The sequence below is a fragment of the Meles meles genome, chromosome X, assembly GCF_922984935.1.
Source record: "Meles meles chromosome X, mMelMel3.1 paternal haplotype, whole genome shotgun sequence".
NCBI classification, from domain to species: domain Eukaryota; kingdom Metazoa; phylum Chordata; class Mammalia; order Carnivora; family Mustelidae; genus Meles; species Meles meles.
In genome coordinates, this window is record NC_060087.1 from 62763629 (window position 1) to 62780592 (window position 16964).

The 16964-nt window shown below is 45.3% G+C and overlaps 1 protein-coding gene and 1 pseudogene across 1 annotated transcript in view; both read right to left on the bottom strand.

Annotated features, from left to right (window-relative positions):
- Positions 1–3140: 3140 nt before the first annotated feature.
- LOC123935051 lies at positions 3141–3954 on the bottom strand (annotated as a pseudogene).
- Positions 3955–8369: 4415 nt separating this feature from the next.
- The window catches only part of SLC16A2 (solute carrier family 16 member 2), a 135004-nt gene continuing 126409 nt past the window's right edge, over positions 8370–16964 (bottom strand). Inside the window, exons 4-6 of the mRNA XM_045996518.1 lie at positions 16517–16660; positions 12571–12799; positions 8370–10913 (exon numbers count right to left, since the gene is read on the bottom strand). Coding sequence (XP_045852474.1) covers positions 10693–10913; positions 12571–12799; positions 16517–16660 — 594 coding nt within the window. The 3' untranslated portion in view covers positions 8370–10692. The remainder of the gene's footprint in view (positions 10914–12570; positions 12800–16516; positions 16661–16964) is intronic.

The following is a 16964-nucleotide window of genomic DNA, read 5'->3' on the forward strand; positions in this document are numbered from 1 at the left end:
GCTAATCTTTGTAATTAATAGATTTAAATCATTTACATTTAATATCATTATTGATATATTAGGGCCTAAGTCTGACATTTTATTATTTGTTTTCTGTTTGTGTTGTCTGTTCTTCATTTCTGGCTTTATTCCTGCCTTCCTGTAAGTTTTATTTTTATCTTTTTTAGAAGTCAATTTTATTTATCTCTAGTGCTTTTGAAGGTATCTTCTTACACAGCTTCTTTAGTGGTTTGATATGTACATAACTTACTGCAGTCTACTGGTGTTAATATTTTACCAGCCCCAGTGAAGTATAAAAACCTTACCTGCTTTATTGTCTCTTCACTGTCCCCTATTTGTAATATTGCCTTAAATGACTCCTCTACATACATTGAGAGTCACATCAGATATTGTTATAACGTTTGCTTCAATTGTTAAACACACTTTAGAAAACTCAAGAGGATAAGGAAAATCTATTGTATTTACTCATATTTCATTTTCATTGTACTTTCTTCTTTCCTGATGCTCCAAGATTCCTTCTTTTGTCATTTCTTTACTGTCTGTAAAACTTTATTTAGTCATTCTTTTAGGGTAGGTCTGCTGGCAACAAGTTCTCTTAGTTTTACATTATTTGAGAATGTCTTGATTTGCTCTTTGTTCCTCAAGGATATTTTCACTGAATATACAATTCTGAGATAATAGTTCTTTTCTTTCAGCACTTAAAAAAATTTGTGACTTCTTTCTTCTCCCCTCCATGGTTTCTGATGAGAAATCCATTATCATTCTAATTGTTTTTTCCTCCATAATTAAGGGGTCATAGGGGCGCCTGGGTGGCTCAGTGGATTAAGCCTCTGCCTTCCGCTCAGGTCATGAGCTCAGAGTCCTGGGATTGAGCCCTGCATGGGGTTCTCTGCTCAGCAAGGAGCCTGCTTCCCCCTCTCTCTTTGCCTGCCTCTCCGCCTACTTGTGCTCTCTGTCTCTGTCAAATAAATAAATAAAATCTTTTTAAAAAATTAAGGTGTCATTTCTCTCTCACTGCTTTTAAGATCTTTTTTGCTATTATTTCTTTGAATATTTTCTCAGCCATACCTTCTTTCTTTTCTCCTTCTGGGACTTTGATCACATGAATATTTTTTCTGTTGGAGTCCCACAGTTCCCTAAGGTTCTGTTAATTTTTTTTTCAGTTTATTTCCTTTCTCTTATTTTTTTTTTTAAGTAGGCTCCACACCCAACATGGCGAGCTTGAACTCATAACCCTGAGATCAAGAGTCGCATGCTCTACGTACTGAGCCAGCCAGGCATCTCCCTTTCTTTTATTTAGACAAGATAATTAATATTGGCCTTTTTTCCAAGTTCTCTGATTCTTTCCTCTTTCTTCTTTATTCTGTTGTGGAACTTATCCGTTGAGCTATTTTTTTTTTTAAATCTCCATTATTCTTTTCTTACTTCCAAAACTTCCATTTGGTATCCCTCTATATCTTCTATTTATTTGCTGAGACTTTCTAATTCTTCAGTTATTTTAAGCATGCTTATAAATACCCATTGAAGGGTTTTTATGATGACTGCGCTAAGTTCCTTGTCAGATAGTGCTAATGTCTGTGCTATTTCATTGTTGTCATTTTCTTTTAAACTCAAATTGATATTTTCCTGGGTCTGGTATGATGTCCTTGAGTCATGAATGATTTTTTCATTGAAACCTGGACATTTTTAGTAGTATGTAATGAAGCTGTGGGGTTTTTAAAAAAGTCTGTTTTAGCAGGCCTCTGACAGCATGCCAGAGGAAGAAGTGTACACTACCTCATTATTGTCAAGGTTCTCCACTGGACCACTACTGATATCCCAGTATTAAGGGGCTTCTCATTACTGCTATGTGGGGATGGGAGTTCAGGTACTTCACTAGATTTCTTCTGTTACCACCAGGGATGCAAGGGACAGGGATGCCATGTGTTTCTGCCTAGCTGGGATGAAAGTCTGAGCTCCACACCTGGCATACTGTGACACCACCATGGTGATGAATGGGGGAGATGTTATTTGCTACAGCAGGATGAAAGTGGAAATCCAGGCTCTCCACTTTGCCTTTGCTGGCTGGGGTGGGCTAGGAGCACAGTTTTTTCCATGGTGTTTGACTGAAGTAGAATGGTTATTATGCAGAAGTTTTCTATCTTTCTAGGCTGACCCTTTCATGATTCTTTGGCTAGAAAAGGAAAGATTTTCACTGACTTTTTATATTAGTGCTCATTGGCATTTTTGGGTTTCTGGCTTCTCCAGCACCAAGTCTGGGATATATAAGGCAAAGAAGAAACCCGGAGCACTCACTTCAAGTGAGTCACCCCCTGGTTCTGAGGTCCCTAGCTGGTCTGACTTCTTATCTCCACCTTTCAGAATCTTCTTAAATTTATATATATATACTATTCAGCATTTTTATGTTTCCATAGGTGGAATAGGGAAAAATCAGTCCCAGGAATTTCAGTGGACTTTGAGGTAACTCTGTGAAACCCCTAAAGAGTAAGAGAATACAGTGTGAAAATGACTGGATCTGAAACTTTCCATTGTTTTAATCCTGACCTTCTTTGGATCTTTGATTTCCTTCTGGTATGACAGCCCTTAATTGTATTGACCAATGATTGTAAAGAAAGAACTCAGGTGGCTAGAAAGAGGGAATTAAGTCAAGTTTGTTTGAAACACCGGTGCTCTGTCAATGTATTTAAAGTGCTCCTGAAGTTCATTAGTTAAAACTATTTATAGAGCTACTGAACTAGAAGTAGCTTTGCCTAGAACTTGACTTTCCCTGAAACCTGGCTGTCCTGGCTTTCCAGGCCCAGTGTGCTTGACAGGTGAGTCCAAACCTTGGAGGTACCTGGTTTGGATGCTTGAAGCTGTTCAGCCTGAAGGAAAAGCTTTCTAGAGCTTATTGGGATCAGGGGATTAAGATCCTACCAAACAATGGTACTGTGTGGTGGGAACTGCTAGATGGCCAAGTTCCCCTGCAGATACAGGGAATCTCTAATCTGGGGGCACGGGAGATGAAGAAGGTAATGGCCACAATTGCTGAGAGGCATATACAGGACAAGTCCACCTCACTGAAGTGTGTGGGCAGAAATTTAGGCATGTTCTCCACTTTTCCTTTCCACAGGTGCTGACTCAGGAGTTTCCCTACCCTTTTTTTTTTTTTAATGTCTGATCTTATTTGTCACTCTTAGAAAATCTCATTTTTGACTGGACTCAGACTTAGACGTAAAAGCTCTCAGAGAGGACAGCCTCCGTCTCTTGGCAATCTGTTCCTGGCGTTTTTCTTTGGCCTCCTTCATTCTCTTGGCCAAAAGTTTAGCATATTCTGCAGCCTCTTCCTTGTTTTTCTTAGTGCCCTGTTTCTTCAAAGCAATACGCCGACGTTTGTGTTGGAGGACACGTGGAGTAACAAGACGCTGTATCTTGGGCGCTTTGGTTCTAGGTTTCTTACCTTCTTTGTTTAAGGGCTTTCTCACAACATACTGGCAGACATCATCTTCTTTAGAGAGATTGAAGAGTTTGCGGATTCTGCTGGCTCTTTTGGGCCCAGGCATTGAGGCACAGTAGTATCAGTGAGTCCAGGAATATCCTTCTCCCCTTTCTTTACAATGACCAAGTTGAGAACACTGAGATTGGCATCCACAATGCAACCCCGAACAGATTTGTGCTTTCTCTCTCCCGTCCTCCTTGGTCTGTAGCAGGAATGCCCCTTACTCAGCAGCAGGCAGACACGGCCATGGGTCAAAACACGCTGCTTCATGGGGAAGCCTTGTTTGTCATTGCCACCACTGATTCGGACCACATAACCCTTCCATTCTTCACCAAGGGCATCAGCAGCAACTTCTGTGGCCATATGGTTCTCATAAACAGTACGAAGTTTGCGTTCATTGTCCACTTCAATGAGTTTCTGGCAGCCAGTAGCTGGGAAAGAGATGTTCAGCTTCATCCTGAAGCAGCCTACCGCCTCCGAGGTGCCACAAAAAAGAGCAAGTTTCCCTACCTTTAATTGCACGTTATCTGCTACTTTTTCCCATCCCTTCTCTGAGGCTTATCAAAACACTAAATACTGGAAGTTTAGAAAAGAGGGACACTTTGAGCTAGCTATGTTGACTACTTAGACACACAAGTCCTTTCCCATAAAAGCAGGGCCTCCCAGGAACTGTTCTCCCCCCATCCAATAATCAAGCCAGACAAAAGGTCCTTTGGGGGTCTGTGAGAATTAAACAAGGCCCTGGAAATTAGACCTCATTGGTGATAATTCTATTGCATAATAAGAGGACCAAGGGAGTAAGGCACAGAAGAGTTCATTTTGGAGTTTTACCTCCATTTTGAGACACAGAGGAACCCAGAAGACAATGTTGTGTATTCTCAGGGAAAGGCAGATTAGAAACTCCTAAAATTACTCTTCCATACTCCCCTCCTCATCCCTCTCCCTCCATAAGAGAGGCTGGTGTGGTGCGGGGCAGTGCACAAGGACTCTGGCTCAGCTTCTGCAATCTTCATGCGTCCATCTTGGGGCTATGGTGCCACTCACTGTCCAGAGTTTTCCTTGGGAGGAAGAGTGAGCCTGGGTGGAGCAGGTACTGTCTCCCGGAGCAGTAAGCAGACTTTCTGAGAATTCAGGGGAACAGAAAGATTCACTTACTTCCTTACTTTCTGTAAGTAAGGGTAGAGGAGCCTTGGTGGAAAAGGGGTTTGAAAAATTGCATTTAGTTCCCCTATTGGCCTCACTTTCCCCATCTGCAAAATAGGTATAAGACCAGCTGCCTCTCAGGGTTGGGGGTGGGGTGGGTCAGATGTGATGAGGGATATGGGAGCACCTGGGAACTGTAGGTTTCCCGCCCAAAGGTGGGGGGCACCCTATTATTGTTGAAGAGAGCCTCTGTGTCCAGATATGCTGAGGGGAGGTGGACCCCTGTGTTCATGGAGCTAAAGGATGAAGGAGGAGTGTCAGGTGGAGGGGGCAGCATGACTGAGGAGGCAAATAGCTGAATGATCTCCCCATGACAGGAGGAAACTCTGGTCCTTGTAAGGCTTTGAGGCAGATGGAACTGCAAGGCTGGGTTTCCCAGAACATTCCACCCTAGAGGAGGATGAGGGTATGTGGGTGTGTGGGGTAGGGGAGCAGAAGTGGTTACCCTGGCCCTCTCCACTCCTACTTAGGCAAGTGGCTGAAGGAAGCAAATGGGTGGAGTGTTGGATGGGGAATAAATTGAGGGGGGGTGTCTTATTGTCAACCTGGTCCATTTCTGGGTCTTCCTTCAGGTTTGGGGGAGATTTCTCAAGCTTAGGAAATCCCACTAGCTGGTGGAGGCTCACCTTTACCCTGCATGGTACCCAGGGACTGTGTGGTGAAGGAGCCCACCTGAGCTGGAACCAGGAGTTCTGGGACAACTATTACGGGGAACTGGTGGGATTGATTCGTGGGCCAGTTCTTTGGAAGAAGCAGCCCCATTGTGCTGACTTGTGTGGAGAAGGTGTCCCTCCAGGCCTGGCCCAAGGTTGGAGGTTGGAGAGGAGGGCTGAGGAGAATGGCTGCTTTGGACCAAGAGTTTCCTGGAGGTGACTCCCACCCTCAGCCCCTGATCTTCAAGAGCCCCTTGCCTAGAATCACTTAGATCCTTCACCAGCTGCAGGCTGATTCTGTCCTTGGGGCCAGATCAGGTAGGGGGAAGAGAAAAGAGGGCCACTGGTAGGAAGGGGTTGTTGCCCCTCCAGCCTGGATCAACTCCAGGGTTCTGGATCAAGCGCTTGGTGGGGGCAGCAGGGGCAGGGCAGCGGGGGTGGGGGATCGAGGAGGACCTGAGCCGAGGACACATGGCAGTCTATTCAACTGGCTTCCCGGACAGTTGGTAGAACCTGAGGTTAGGTTCTCCATCCTTCCTTCCAGTCTCCTTCGCCTGGGCGGTCCCGATTCCCATCTGTGTAGCAAGGTAGATATATCTCCGTGGCGCGTCTCCCAGATTCTAACCCTTCCCAGATGCAGAAGTGGATGGAGGGCCACTGAGGGGCAGGAGCTGGACCCTTCCCCACCTAAGGTGACCAGAGGGCAGTGGCAGAGCCAAGAGATGCTGCAGCCAGGGCCCCATGGACCCAGCCCCATCTCCACCCCCAGGCACTCCCCAAGTGTGAGTGTGCGGTGGGCGTGGAGACCTGGTGGGAAGTGGTACTGGTTAGCACCCCCATCACCGGATCCTAGGGCCCAGTCATTGCAAGGGCAGTGTAGGGTGGGTGTGCAGTGGAAAAAGGATCTCTAGCCTCTGGACCAGGTAGGCCCAGGGAGCAAGGAAACTCTGGGCTGGGAGTGCTGGACAGGTGCTGTCAGTCCAGGTGTCTTACTGGCCAGGCAGGAGCGCTGCTGGGCTCACCTTTGGCACTTGTTAGATGTGAGCAATGAGCTAATTTTATCCAGCCGAGCTCTGGCTCATCAGGAAAGCAATGCTGAGGAGTACATAGTTCTTCCAGGTGACTTTGGCCAGGAGGAGGCCAGTGGCCAGGCAGTGAGGAGGTGGAAATGCTAGGGCCTCGGTCCTGGAAGGGCCCTGGTGATTCCTGTCCTGTCCCAAAGGCTCTGAGGTCAGTAAGCTCTGGGCTGCTAGGATCCAGAAGAGAAAAAGGTATCTCAGGAAAAAAATAGTACAAATTCCTTCTTGTGTGTGTGTGTGTGTGTGTGTTTTCTCTTAGTTTTCTCTACCTCTGCTTCTTTCATTCTGAAATCCCTAACTTCTAGCAGAGTGCCTGACAGAAAGCAGCAATATTTCTTTATGACTTGAAAATCAGTCACGGAACTCTGCTTCTGGTGACCACTAGGGAGAGCTGAAAGGCAGGAATTGAGGGCCTTCTAAAGCAAAACTTCCTCAATCCCTGCAAGAGTTGGGTATCTAATCTCTTTCTTTGTGCCTCTGGAGTCTCCTATACATTTCAGCTCATTAAAATTTCAGAACTTCCTTCAAGGGTTCTGGTTTAAACCAGTGCCCACCCTACCTAGGCACCAGCTCTCAGACATCAGGGATTTCCTGGGGACACCCATAATTCCTTTCAGCTGGCCTGCTCTGTTGCTGTGGAGAAGTGGTAGGGAGCTTGCTGGCTTCCTCTTCAGACATGAAAAGACCCTGGAAAGGAGCATGTGCTCATAAAGATTATGGGATTCCATGACTTTGAAATCTAATGATCTAAGTGTTCAAACACAGACTGGGGCCTTGGGGCTACTGGAGGAGGGACTGAGAGGGCAGCAGTACTTGGTGGGAGAGCCTAGGGCTAGGCAGCAGGACAGAGCAATTAGTCTCATTGGGAGGAGATGAGGAGACTGGCAGCCTGAAGATGTCTGCACTGAGGCAGGGGAGAAATAACAATCACCAAGAGCTGAGTGATAAACCACCCTATCTCAGAAGAAACCAGTCCCCTTCTCTTTACCACTCCCCTGTTCAGTGTATGGCCACAGAGAGATGGATTTTTATTTGTACCTCTTGATTTCCTGAGGGTGGAAGAGCAGTAGGTGGGACCAACTTTCCAAGGCCAAGGCTGCAGGAAAGTCTGGAATGCTTGGGAAGAGAACACCAGAAGTATGTGTTGGTTTGGGAATGAGGGTAAACGTGAAAAAAAGGGGGCATGGATATACTAAAATCAAACTTTGCTCAGATTTCATTTTTGCTTGGAGCTGGTCTTTTTGACACCCTTGTGTAAATGGGCTCACTACATAGTTGTTAAATGAAGTAGACAAGTCATTTTCCCCTTCTTAACTTGATTTCCTCGTCTGTGAGATAAGGGGTTTGGACTAGAAATCAATTACCTGAGTTCAAGTGTCAGCATGCTCTGTCACTGATGAGCTATGTGAACCTGCTCAGTCCCTTGCTATATCTAAGCCTCAGTTTCCCCACTTAAATCAATGCAGAGGATGGACAGCGTTACTCCCAGCTTTGTCATTATTGTAGGCCCTTCTTCTGTGTGACCAATTCCAGGGGCTGTTGCTGTCTGGCTGTATGACCCAGCCATACCAATCCCTTCAGGTTCTCCCATCAATAACAAGTGAAAAGATTAAAATGGATTGTTCCTAAAATCTTTGCCCATTTTCAACATGGCATGCATGTAGCAACATGGAAGCCTTGATGAGGCCTCAACTTGTCTTCAGCCACTGTGTTCTCATTTTGTAAAGTGACTACTTTTCTACTTCAGAGCTCCCTAAAAATCTAATCCTGAATAGTCCACCCAATTCCAAACCCCCTATAGATCCTTTTCCAATTTTTGCTCTTACAGAGAGTATAGACCCTGGCAGAAATTTTATCTGAAATGAGATTTCAGTTTTGAAGCCAAACTTCCTGCTGTTAACTAGGTTAAAACTATTTTACCCTGTAGGCAACACACATACCAAATCTAGATTTTTAGACCTGTTTATTTTGTTCCAAACCTTTTTGAGTATTTAAATGTCTCAGATCTCAAGCTCCCAAATTTTGTTCGTTCTCCTAGATTTAACTGTGGTGCATTAGGGGCTGCATCCTACCCTAAATATTAATACTGAGCTGCTTTCACCAACCAACATTCTCTCCAAAAGCACACAAGCTTACACATGTACATGCACATATGTGGAAGAAATAAACTGACACCCCACTGTGTTATGTGACAACTGATAGAGCAGATTTGGGACCTGTGAATGTCTTTCCTTCATCTGGAGAGAAGTGGTTGGCAGCCTGATTTGTAAGAGCCTTCATCACCTTGAACAACAAAGGAAGCCCTGCAGAACTGCCCTCCAATGACTTGGTGTCAGGGAGAGGTAAGAAGAATGGGCACATGGGCTTTGTTGCTCCAACATTTTTCAATGATCTCTCCTTGGAATTATAAGGCTCCTGGGGTTCAGCTTCTCCTGCACCACTGCTATTTGAGCCAGGAGGATAATAATTAGGCCCCTTCCTACCCACAGGGCTAAGAGCCAGTGGGTTTTCCTTTGGGAAGTTGATAAAAGCTGGACTAGGACCAATGGAGGGGGCACAGGACTTTGGCCTTAAATGAAGCCATCATAGGCCAACCATGCCCCAGCTGCCTGTTTGTAACGGAAAATGTCATGGTTAGGGACCACTGTCTTCTTTGGATCCCCTCACAGGCAACCTCATCCTTCTGGCTTTGGATGGGCCAGGCTTAGGGTGGCAAGTAACTGTTAGCTCCAGGTAACAGCCAATGATGCCTGGAAAGAAGGTGATGAAAGATTAGGGTAATAGCACAACAGACAAAGGCCCAGAATATGGAGAAAGAGACACAAGGAGGGCAAGTAAGGAGAGAGGCTGAGCTCCTAAGGAGGTGAGTTGTGCTAGCTTGGACATAGTCTGGCTGGGAATGCTCTTCAGCAAGAGTGTTGCTCAGAATCTGAGCATAGGGAAGCATCTGGCACCTATTTCAGAAGGACTAGGATGGCCCAGAGCCTACCTTTCCTGGTACCTTTAATGCCCACTAAACAGAATGGCTCAGGATGCCCAGTTTGGGAGCCATATTGGGGTAAAGTTAAGATGGTTTCCTCTTCCTAAAAGAAATTGTTAAATCTTACCTATAGCTGCTGCCTCTGCCTTTTTGAGATCCAGGTTGGGAATGGGATTTTCCCTAAAACAGCCCCTTTCCCACCCTGACCCAAGTGGAAATATTAACCTATCTTGACTAAAGAGAGATGGAGGAGTTGGTCCTTTGCCAGGTCAAAAACTATTGCCCCTCCCCCAACTACACCCTCCCCCGTCATCAGTCCTCTTCTGCCTTCTGAGATGAAAAGAATTTCTTCACATTTTGACAGGTGAATATACAGATGGGGAACTGGAAGTGCCTGCGGGTTAATACACTGGCCTGGGAAATCTGTAAAAAACAGTAAGTGAACTTTATGGTCTTTAAGGTCCCTTCCCTATTGATATTTGACTCTTCCAGTTTATAATTATAGCAGCTTGAGCCAAAAATTGAGATGTGGCTCAGCCTGAGATGAGTGGAATTGATAATCAATTTAGGGGTGGGCTAGGCCAAGATGAGGCTAATTGGCCCAAGCTCTAGGTCCATTCTGTCTTCAAGCACCCATGCATCTATGACAATCATAAAAAGAAGTAGAGGTGGAAGAGAAAAGAGAGGAATCAGTTAAGGGAAAAAATGGAGAAGGGAAGAAGTAAGCTGACTGTTAACCAACTATATGGTGGGGAGACTTATTTGTACACTTGTAAAGTGATGTCACCCACAGTTCTTGGAAAGCCACAGCCCTCAGAGACTCTGAGACTAAGCAAGTCTCCTTGTCTGGTTTTACCTCTCCGCTCTTTCTCTGCCCTCTTACCAATGGCTTCCAAGGACAGATGGCAAGGAACTCCTGAGCACACAGAGGCTTGGGTCTTCCCATGGTGGGACACAGTAGCACCTTTGGAAGTTGCTTTTAGTGGGTAACTAGCAAGCTGGCACCAGGAGGTACCATCTCCAGGTATCAGAAAGTACATGGAGATGTTCCAAAGGCCAGGGGGATCCCACAATTTCCTAGATCCTGAGAGAAGGACCCTGACAGGTTTAAAGGCATTCACAGGGAGAATTTGGTTAATGAGTTTAACAGGAGCTTTGGCTCCAAGGGGCTGCTCAGGTGGCTGAACTGCTGTGTGTGCATGTTTGAGAACAAGTGTGCTGATGGCAAAAATGTAAATGCTGAGCAGGGTGGGGAAGGGAAAAGGTTGGGGAGGAGCACACAATGGCAGGGAAAATGCATTAGATTGGTTCCTCAGGGACGGGGGAACCTGGCAGCAGCTCCCCATTGGGGTCTGCATCAGGGGCCAACATCTTATCCTTGCTGGAATCCCTTTGCTCTTTCTTGAACATCCTTTGATGCATCGGAGGTACGAAGAAGAGGATTATAGCCCCAATGATGGGGGGCACACCAGCAAAGTAGAAGGCCACATGGTAGTCCCCGAAACAGTTGCGGAGGAGGCCTGAAATAGTCAAGAAAGACATGTCAAGTTCAGCTTTATCCTCCTGCCCAAAGGTGCTCTCTATTTCAGGGGCCATAAAAATGCCTATCCAGAGAACCCTAGCCTGCACTACCTTGACCCTAATCTCCCCTCAATTTAAACATTCCTAATGAAAATAAATGAATGAATGAATGAATAAATAAATAAATAAATAAAACCTCCGTTACAAAGTCAGGTGACTCCTCCCTGAGGTAATGGGGCTGCAGACCCTTGAGGTTAATGCTTATTATGAAAGGGGCTAATGAAGCTTCTCTTAAAGTTCTCCATTTTTACCCTCATGAAGCAGTGGCTTAACTTCCAGTCACTCTTAGGTGTGGAGTTAGGAGGGAATCTAGTTTAAAAGAGTTCCACAAAAAATGGCCAAGCCTTGCTTGATCCATAGTGATATACCTTCCAACTTAGATAGAGTATTCTTGTGGAACAGTTCAGCTAAGTTCCCATTTTTTTTCTCTAAAATGCCCTTCCTCTGAAGTTCCCATTTACCCTGAGAGGGCCATGTATATATGCATTCTTCATCCCAGTTACCGATATTGTTTGCCCTTTTGGGTTCCTATAAGTTGCCAATACCATGAATACAGTTGTCATGTTATGCAGGGACTCCCCTGCTTGCCTTTAGAAGCTAATGTGGGGTACATCATGGGAAACATGAGCCCAGAAATACTACTGAGGAAAGGCAAGTAAACCCTTGAGCTGCTTAGACAGTAAGCAGAATAGAAAGAGATGTGGATTCTGGGATCCATCTCTGGGATCAGAGGCTGGGTAGAGGCTCCCTTCTCCCAGTGAGCAGTGTGGCTGTTGCACAAGGGCCTGGGTGAAAGCTTTTGTCACTGTCAAACAGCATGACATGCCCTTACAAAGCCTTATGCAGAATTGGTGTTCAAGGAATATTTGTGTAGTTAGCCCAGTTGGCCAGCCTAGAGAGGTTAGTCCATGAATCAGAATTTGCAATAAATCCTAAAGAAAAGAAATTGAGTTCTCTTTTCATTGTTTTTTTCCCCTTGTTTCCTATGTTCCCTGGGGTATGAACAATGCCCTTCTTGGAGAGTGGAGAAGGAAACTGGGAGTATTGAAAGACTGCAAGCCAACACTTCGCCTGCTGCCTGCTGGAAGTAAACCTCACTGGCTCAGTCCTGGGATTTGTCTTTAACTGAATCTCTTCTACAGGCTCAGTTCAGAAGCCAATAGAGAAGGAGGGGCGTGTCTCTAAACCTAAATAAAGCCGGGTCCACTTTCTCTTCTCTTCCTGCCCAGCTACTTGCAAATAATTATTTTCCTATAAAAAGAGGGAAAGAGAAGATACTGGACCAATAGGATAACCAAGAAGGCCAAACTCAGTTCTCTCTCTACCATCTTGGAATCAGCCAGGTTGTCTAAAATAAAACCCCACTGAAACAATTAGAGAGCCATGAAAAGCCCATTCCCAAAAAATGAATCCATGCACATATACTGTACTTGGCCTCTTCCACCAATAGTGGTAAGGGGTTTCATGCACTCTAACAAGGCTGCATAAATAGAGAATAAGAGTAAAAGGGACTTGAAGCAGAGGTGCTCAGGATTGCTAGGGCCTAGGGAAGAGAGGACTCCCCCACTTATGCCCTCCCTGTAATATCAGCCTCACCTGCAATGGGGGGCCCAGCAATCATCGGCAGGGCCATCATGCCAAGGAGGTAGCCAATTGCCTGTGAGGCCTGCATTGGGCCCACCAGCTCAAATGCGATGGGGGCCATGATGGTGATGAAGAAGCCATCACACAGGCCCAGGAAGAGGCAGACAACGACGAGGCCCCCGAAGCCCCGGCACAGGGGAATCATCATGGACATCAGGCCCAGGAGCAGGAAGGAGATGACCTAGAGGAGCAAGGGCCTTAGGTCATGTTGTGCTTATCAGTCAAGACCACAATACAAATCATATCCCTTTCTTAGGTTTTCATTTCTACCATCTATAAATTGGGACGGGAGCTATCAACAGAGACAGCATTAGGTTAAATATTTACTTAGGCCCCTTCTAAGTCCTGCACTGAAGGATTCAAGGTTTTTAAGAGAGCTCCTGTTTAACTGTGATTCCACCAAGATTTTTTTTTTAAAAGTTAGGGAGCATGGCCCGGCCCCTGTCCTTAAGAAGTTGTCTTCATTGGACTCTAAGCTAAAGGAGATTGCTGTTGTTCTGATCTTGCATTTGGCTGCCCCGGGTATTAGGGTCTGGAATCAGACCATGCTGGTGTTCTCAGATCCAAGTAAGACATGGGAAGAGGAAGGGAAGGAAGTAAGGATAACTTGAATGATGATTAGATGGGGGCAAGAATGGAAGTCACAGCTTCCTGAGATGAGAAAGGACCCAGTGCCCATTTATGTGGGTGGCTGCTTTTAGAAAACACCTTGTCATGAGGGAAACCACCAGGAGATTCACCCAGGTTCCTTATGATTTAGATCATGGGACACAGCACCATTTCAGATAGCATGGCTGTGTGATTCTCTGGACTTTGCCGAGCACCCATGCAAAAGGCAACAAAGGGAACTTTAAGGAGAATAAGATACTAAGAGGGGTTTTAGGGAGCCTGAAGCCAGTTCAGGGGCATTGACTAGCCACTGGGCTTTCTTTGAACTGAACAAATTGACTCCAAAACAAAGAAACTGCCTTTCCAGAGGCCAGTTTTTCCCACTCAAGAGGGAGAAAAGCAACTGGAAACACAGCTGGTCTTTTGATTAAGAGCCTTTGCAACCTGTATCAGTGAGCCAGACTGAAGACCTGGGCTATAAGCAGAGAAATAAACCGCCTTCCTCCCATCCACTCTAGTCAGCATAGCCAGGTCATCCCAGGCTCAGGGCTAAGACCTAATCTGTTTACCAAGTTCTTGACAGGACCCAGGATTTTCTAATCCCTCACACAGGCAGGCAAACTTACCCAGTAAGGATAAATCACCACATCACCACATGGATGGGATAGGAGGGTCAAGGCTGTTTCAAGGCCTGAAGATTTTCTGTGCTGTACTGGCAGTGGGTTTGCTAGGTCGATCAGTTGGTTTTTAGAGAGGATAAGAAATGTCCTGGTTGTGCCATTTGAGGAAATCTCTTTGTTGGAAGATTTTTGAACTTTGTCTAGGTTGTTTTGGGATACCTAGGTGGAATCTAGAAATAAGGACTGTGATATCCCAGCTTCAACTCTAGGAGATCCACGCATAACTCTAAGATAAAATCAGACCCACCTATCAACCAAGCCATAATGGTATGGCAGTTAAAAGTTAATACTATTATACAACACAAAGGACCCCATTAACTGATTTTGGTCATCTCAAATTACTACCTATTATATCTAGCTGCCAGTTAACATCCTCTATGAGGCCTTGCCAAGTTTAGAAATTAAAATCCCTCTTTTAACTGAGAATTAGACCTCAAAAATTGGCCAGAAGTGAGGTTGTCCTGCAGGATGTCATTTCTTTCTAACAGACTGTCGAGGGGCTTGACACCAGATACGTGTGTCTATCTTTGCCCACAGTGGGAACCACAGGGTCTAGTGGATATCTCTACAGAATCTGAAGTTGTCTACACTCCTTTCTTTCCCCAGGTCTATACTCCTGCATCTGACCCAGGGAGAAAGTGAGGCAAATTCCTGTGATGGAGTATCTTGAGTAGCTCAAGAAAAAGAAGTTTATCCATGTCTTGTGCTCTCTGCCTGAGACATTTGCTAGCAAGATGAGTTTGGACAAGTCACTCACCCTTTCTAGGCCTCAGTTCCTCAATTTGTAAAATGAGGGAGTTGGACTACAATTGATAAAGATATATTTTAGCTATAACATTCTAAGATTATTTCATATTACTCTAAGTGGTAAAACTGGGTCAAGTAAGACTGGAAAAGGGGAGAGAAAGTGTTGGGTGGGTAGGGGAAGTGGTCAGCAGAAGCACTGGGCCCTAAGTCTAGTTCTACTTCTGACTATTTAATGCCTCTACCTCCCTTGGAACTCCCTCTGCACAATAGAAAGCGAAAGCTGCTTGGGCCCTATTTCTCTCCTAGGGACTGTGGTGAGAAATGAGCTATATGGCTAGGCAGGTTTTCCTCAAGATTAAGTCCCGGCCAATTGCTAGCTTACCCTGATTTCCAGCACTGTTAACATCTTGGAGCAGCTGATAATGACAGGCAAGACCAACACGGCTGGCATATGGAAGAGGCTGAAAAAGCCACACATTCTCCTATGCAAAAAGCTACTCAGATAAGGCACTTGCTGATATTTGCCCAGGAATTCAGGATTTCATAACTGGTTTACCTCAATCAGTCTTTTGAGTTGACTCCAGTCAAATCACTTATCTCTGGGACATAAGCTCTGCCATCCATCACTTAGAGTAAAATAGAATATGAGAAAAGTGCTACATATGAATTCAACTTTGCCATGACTATCTGTATGAGTCTTTTTCTCAGTTTCTGTATAATGAGAAGTTGGACTAGATGATCCATAGGGCACCCTTTTGCAAATTTAACACAGAGTTAAACACAGCAGAAAACTTTAATCATATTCTTGTCTAAGACATCTGAGAGTATTTAGGAAAACACTTGGGGCTGTCAGAAGACAGAGAAATCCCTACTATGTCAGTGCCCCTATCAGGGCCTCTTGGAAGTGCTTTTAGGGATTTACCAGAAGAGTTAGAACTCAACCAACTTTTTAATGGATTATTTGTGACCACATGTTTTGAGGGGCTGCTGTTCCCCTTCACAGTGTTCTACATTCATGTACCTTCTGGTAAACCCAGCTGCAGGAGCAAAAAGCATGAACAAGGTCAGAAAGGCAATACTGCCGCCAGTAGCAGTCTGACAAAGACAGACAATCTGAACAGTAGTCTCAAGCCAGACCAGAACATAGTTCACACAGAAAGCGGCCTTTCTAGCATCCAGGTGGCTACTGCCCACAATATGAGGCATTTTGATCCTCACCTGTGAAGTGAGATAGGAAAAGCAAGAACTATTCTTATTGCACAAATGAGGAAAGTGAGGCCCATAGAGGGGAAGTAAGGTTGTATTTTCTGGCACTTTTTTTGGTGTCCATCAGGAAGCTAGAATTTGAGAGCCAAGGCCTGGTACAAGTAACTATGGAAGTATAAGAAATGAATGACTTGACCTGGACTTAAAGAAACACTTGGCCACAAAATACTACAGATGCCCAAGGCCTTCCAAGTGAGTATGGGGGAGCAAGGAGATAAGTCCTCAATGCGGGCAACACCTAACTCCTGGCCTCAGTTTCCCTATTTTAGATGAAAGAGCCATTATTAATAAATGCTTTCTTTGAAAGTGTTCTTAGAGGTTCCATTTACGCACTGCTGTCACTGGATCCTCAATCCATATTGATGAAGGAGGCAGAACAAGGATGACTGTCTTCAGTTGAAAGCAAGGGAAACTGAGGCTCAGAGAATTTGATCGACTTTCTCATGTTGAAGAACAGGCTCATGTCAAAGCTGGGGCCCAGGGCACAGTAATGACACAACCTACCAGTCTATCCCAAAGGCTAGGAGTTACCTAGCATCTGTGCTAGGCTGTTCCTCCCCATACCACTAGGGTCAGGGAAGGGTGGTCACACTCACCTGCAAGTAGATCTTCTTAAGTCCAGGAATGGAGTCACTGACACGGCCTGACACAAGACGCCCAAGGCCTGAGGTAGCCCCAATACACACCAAGAGCACCCAGGTCTGCTTGATTTCCAAGAACTCCTCCTCGACATACTTCATCTGAAAAGCAGAGCACCAGGACCCCCAGGAACAGGAGGAAGAAAAGGAGTTGACCAGTTAATTGTTTACATTTCCAAAACCCTCTATGGCTTACTTTCCTGAACCATGGCAAGAGCTCCTTCCCCTACAACCCCCTCCTTTTTAGCCATAGCTCCAGAATGAGCTTTCTGGCTGCTTTTATTTATTTATTTATTTTATATTTTATTTATTTGACAGAGAGAAATCACAACTAGGCAGAGAGGCAGGCAGAGAGAGAGGAGGAAGCAGGCTCCCGCGGAGCAGAGAGCCCGATGCGGGGCTCGAT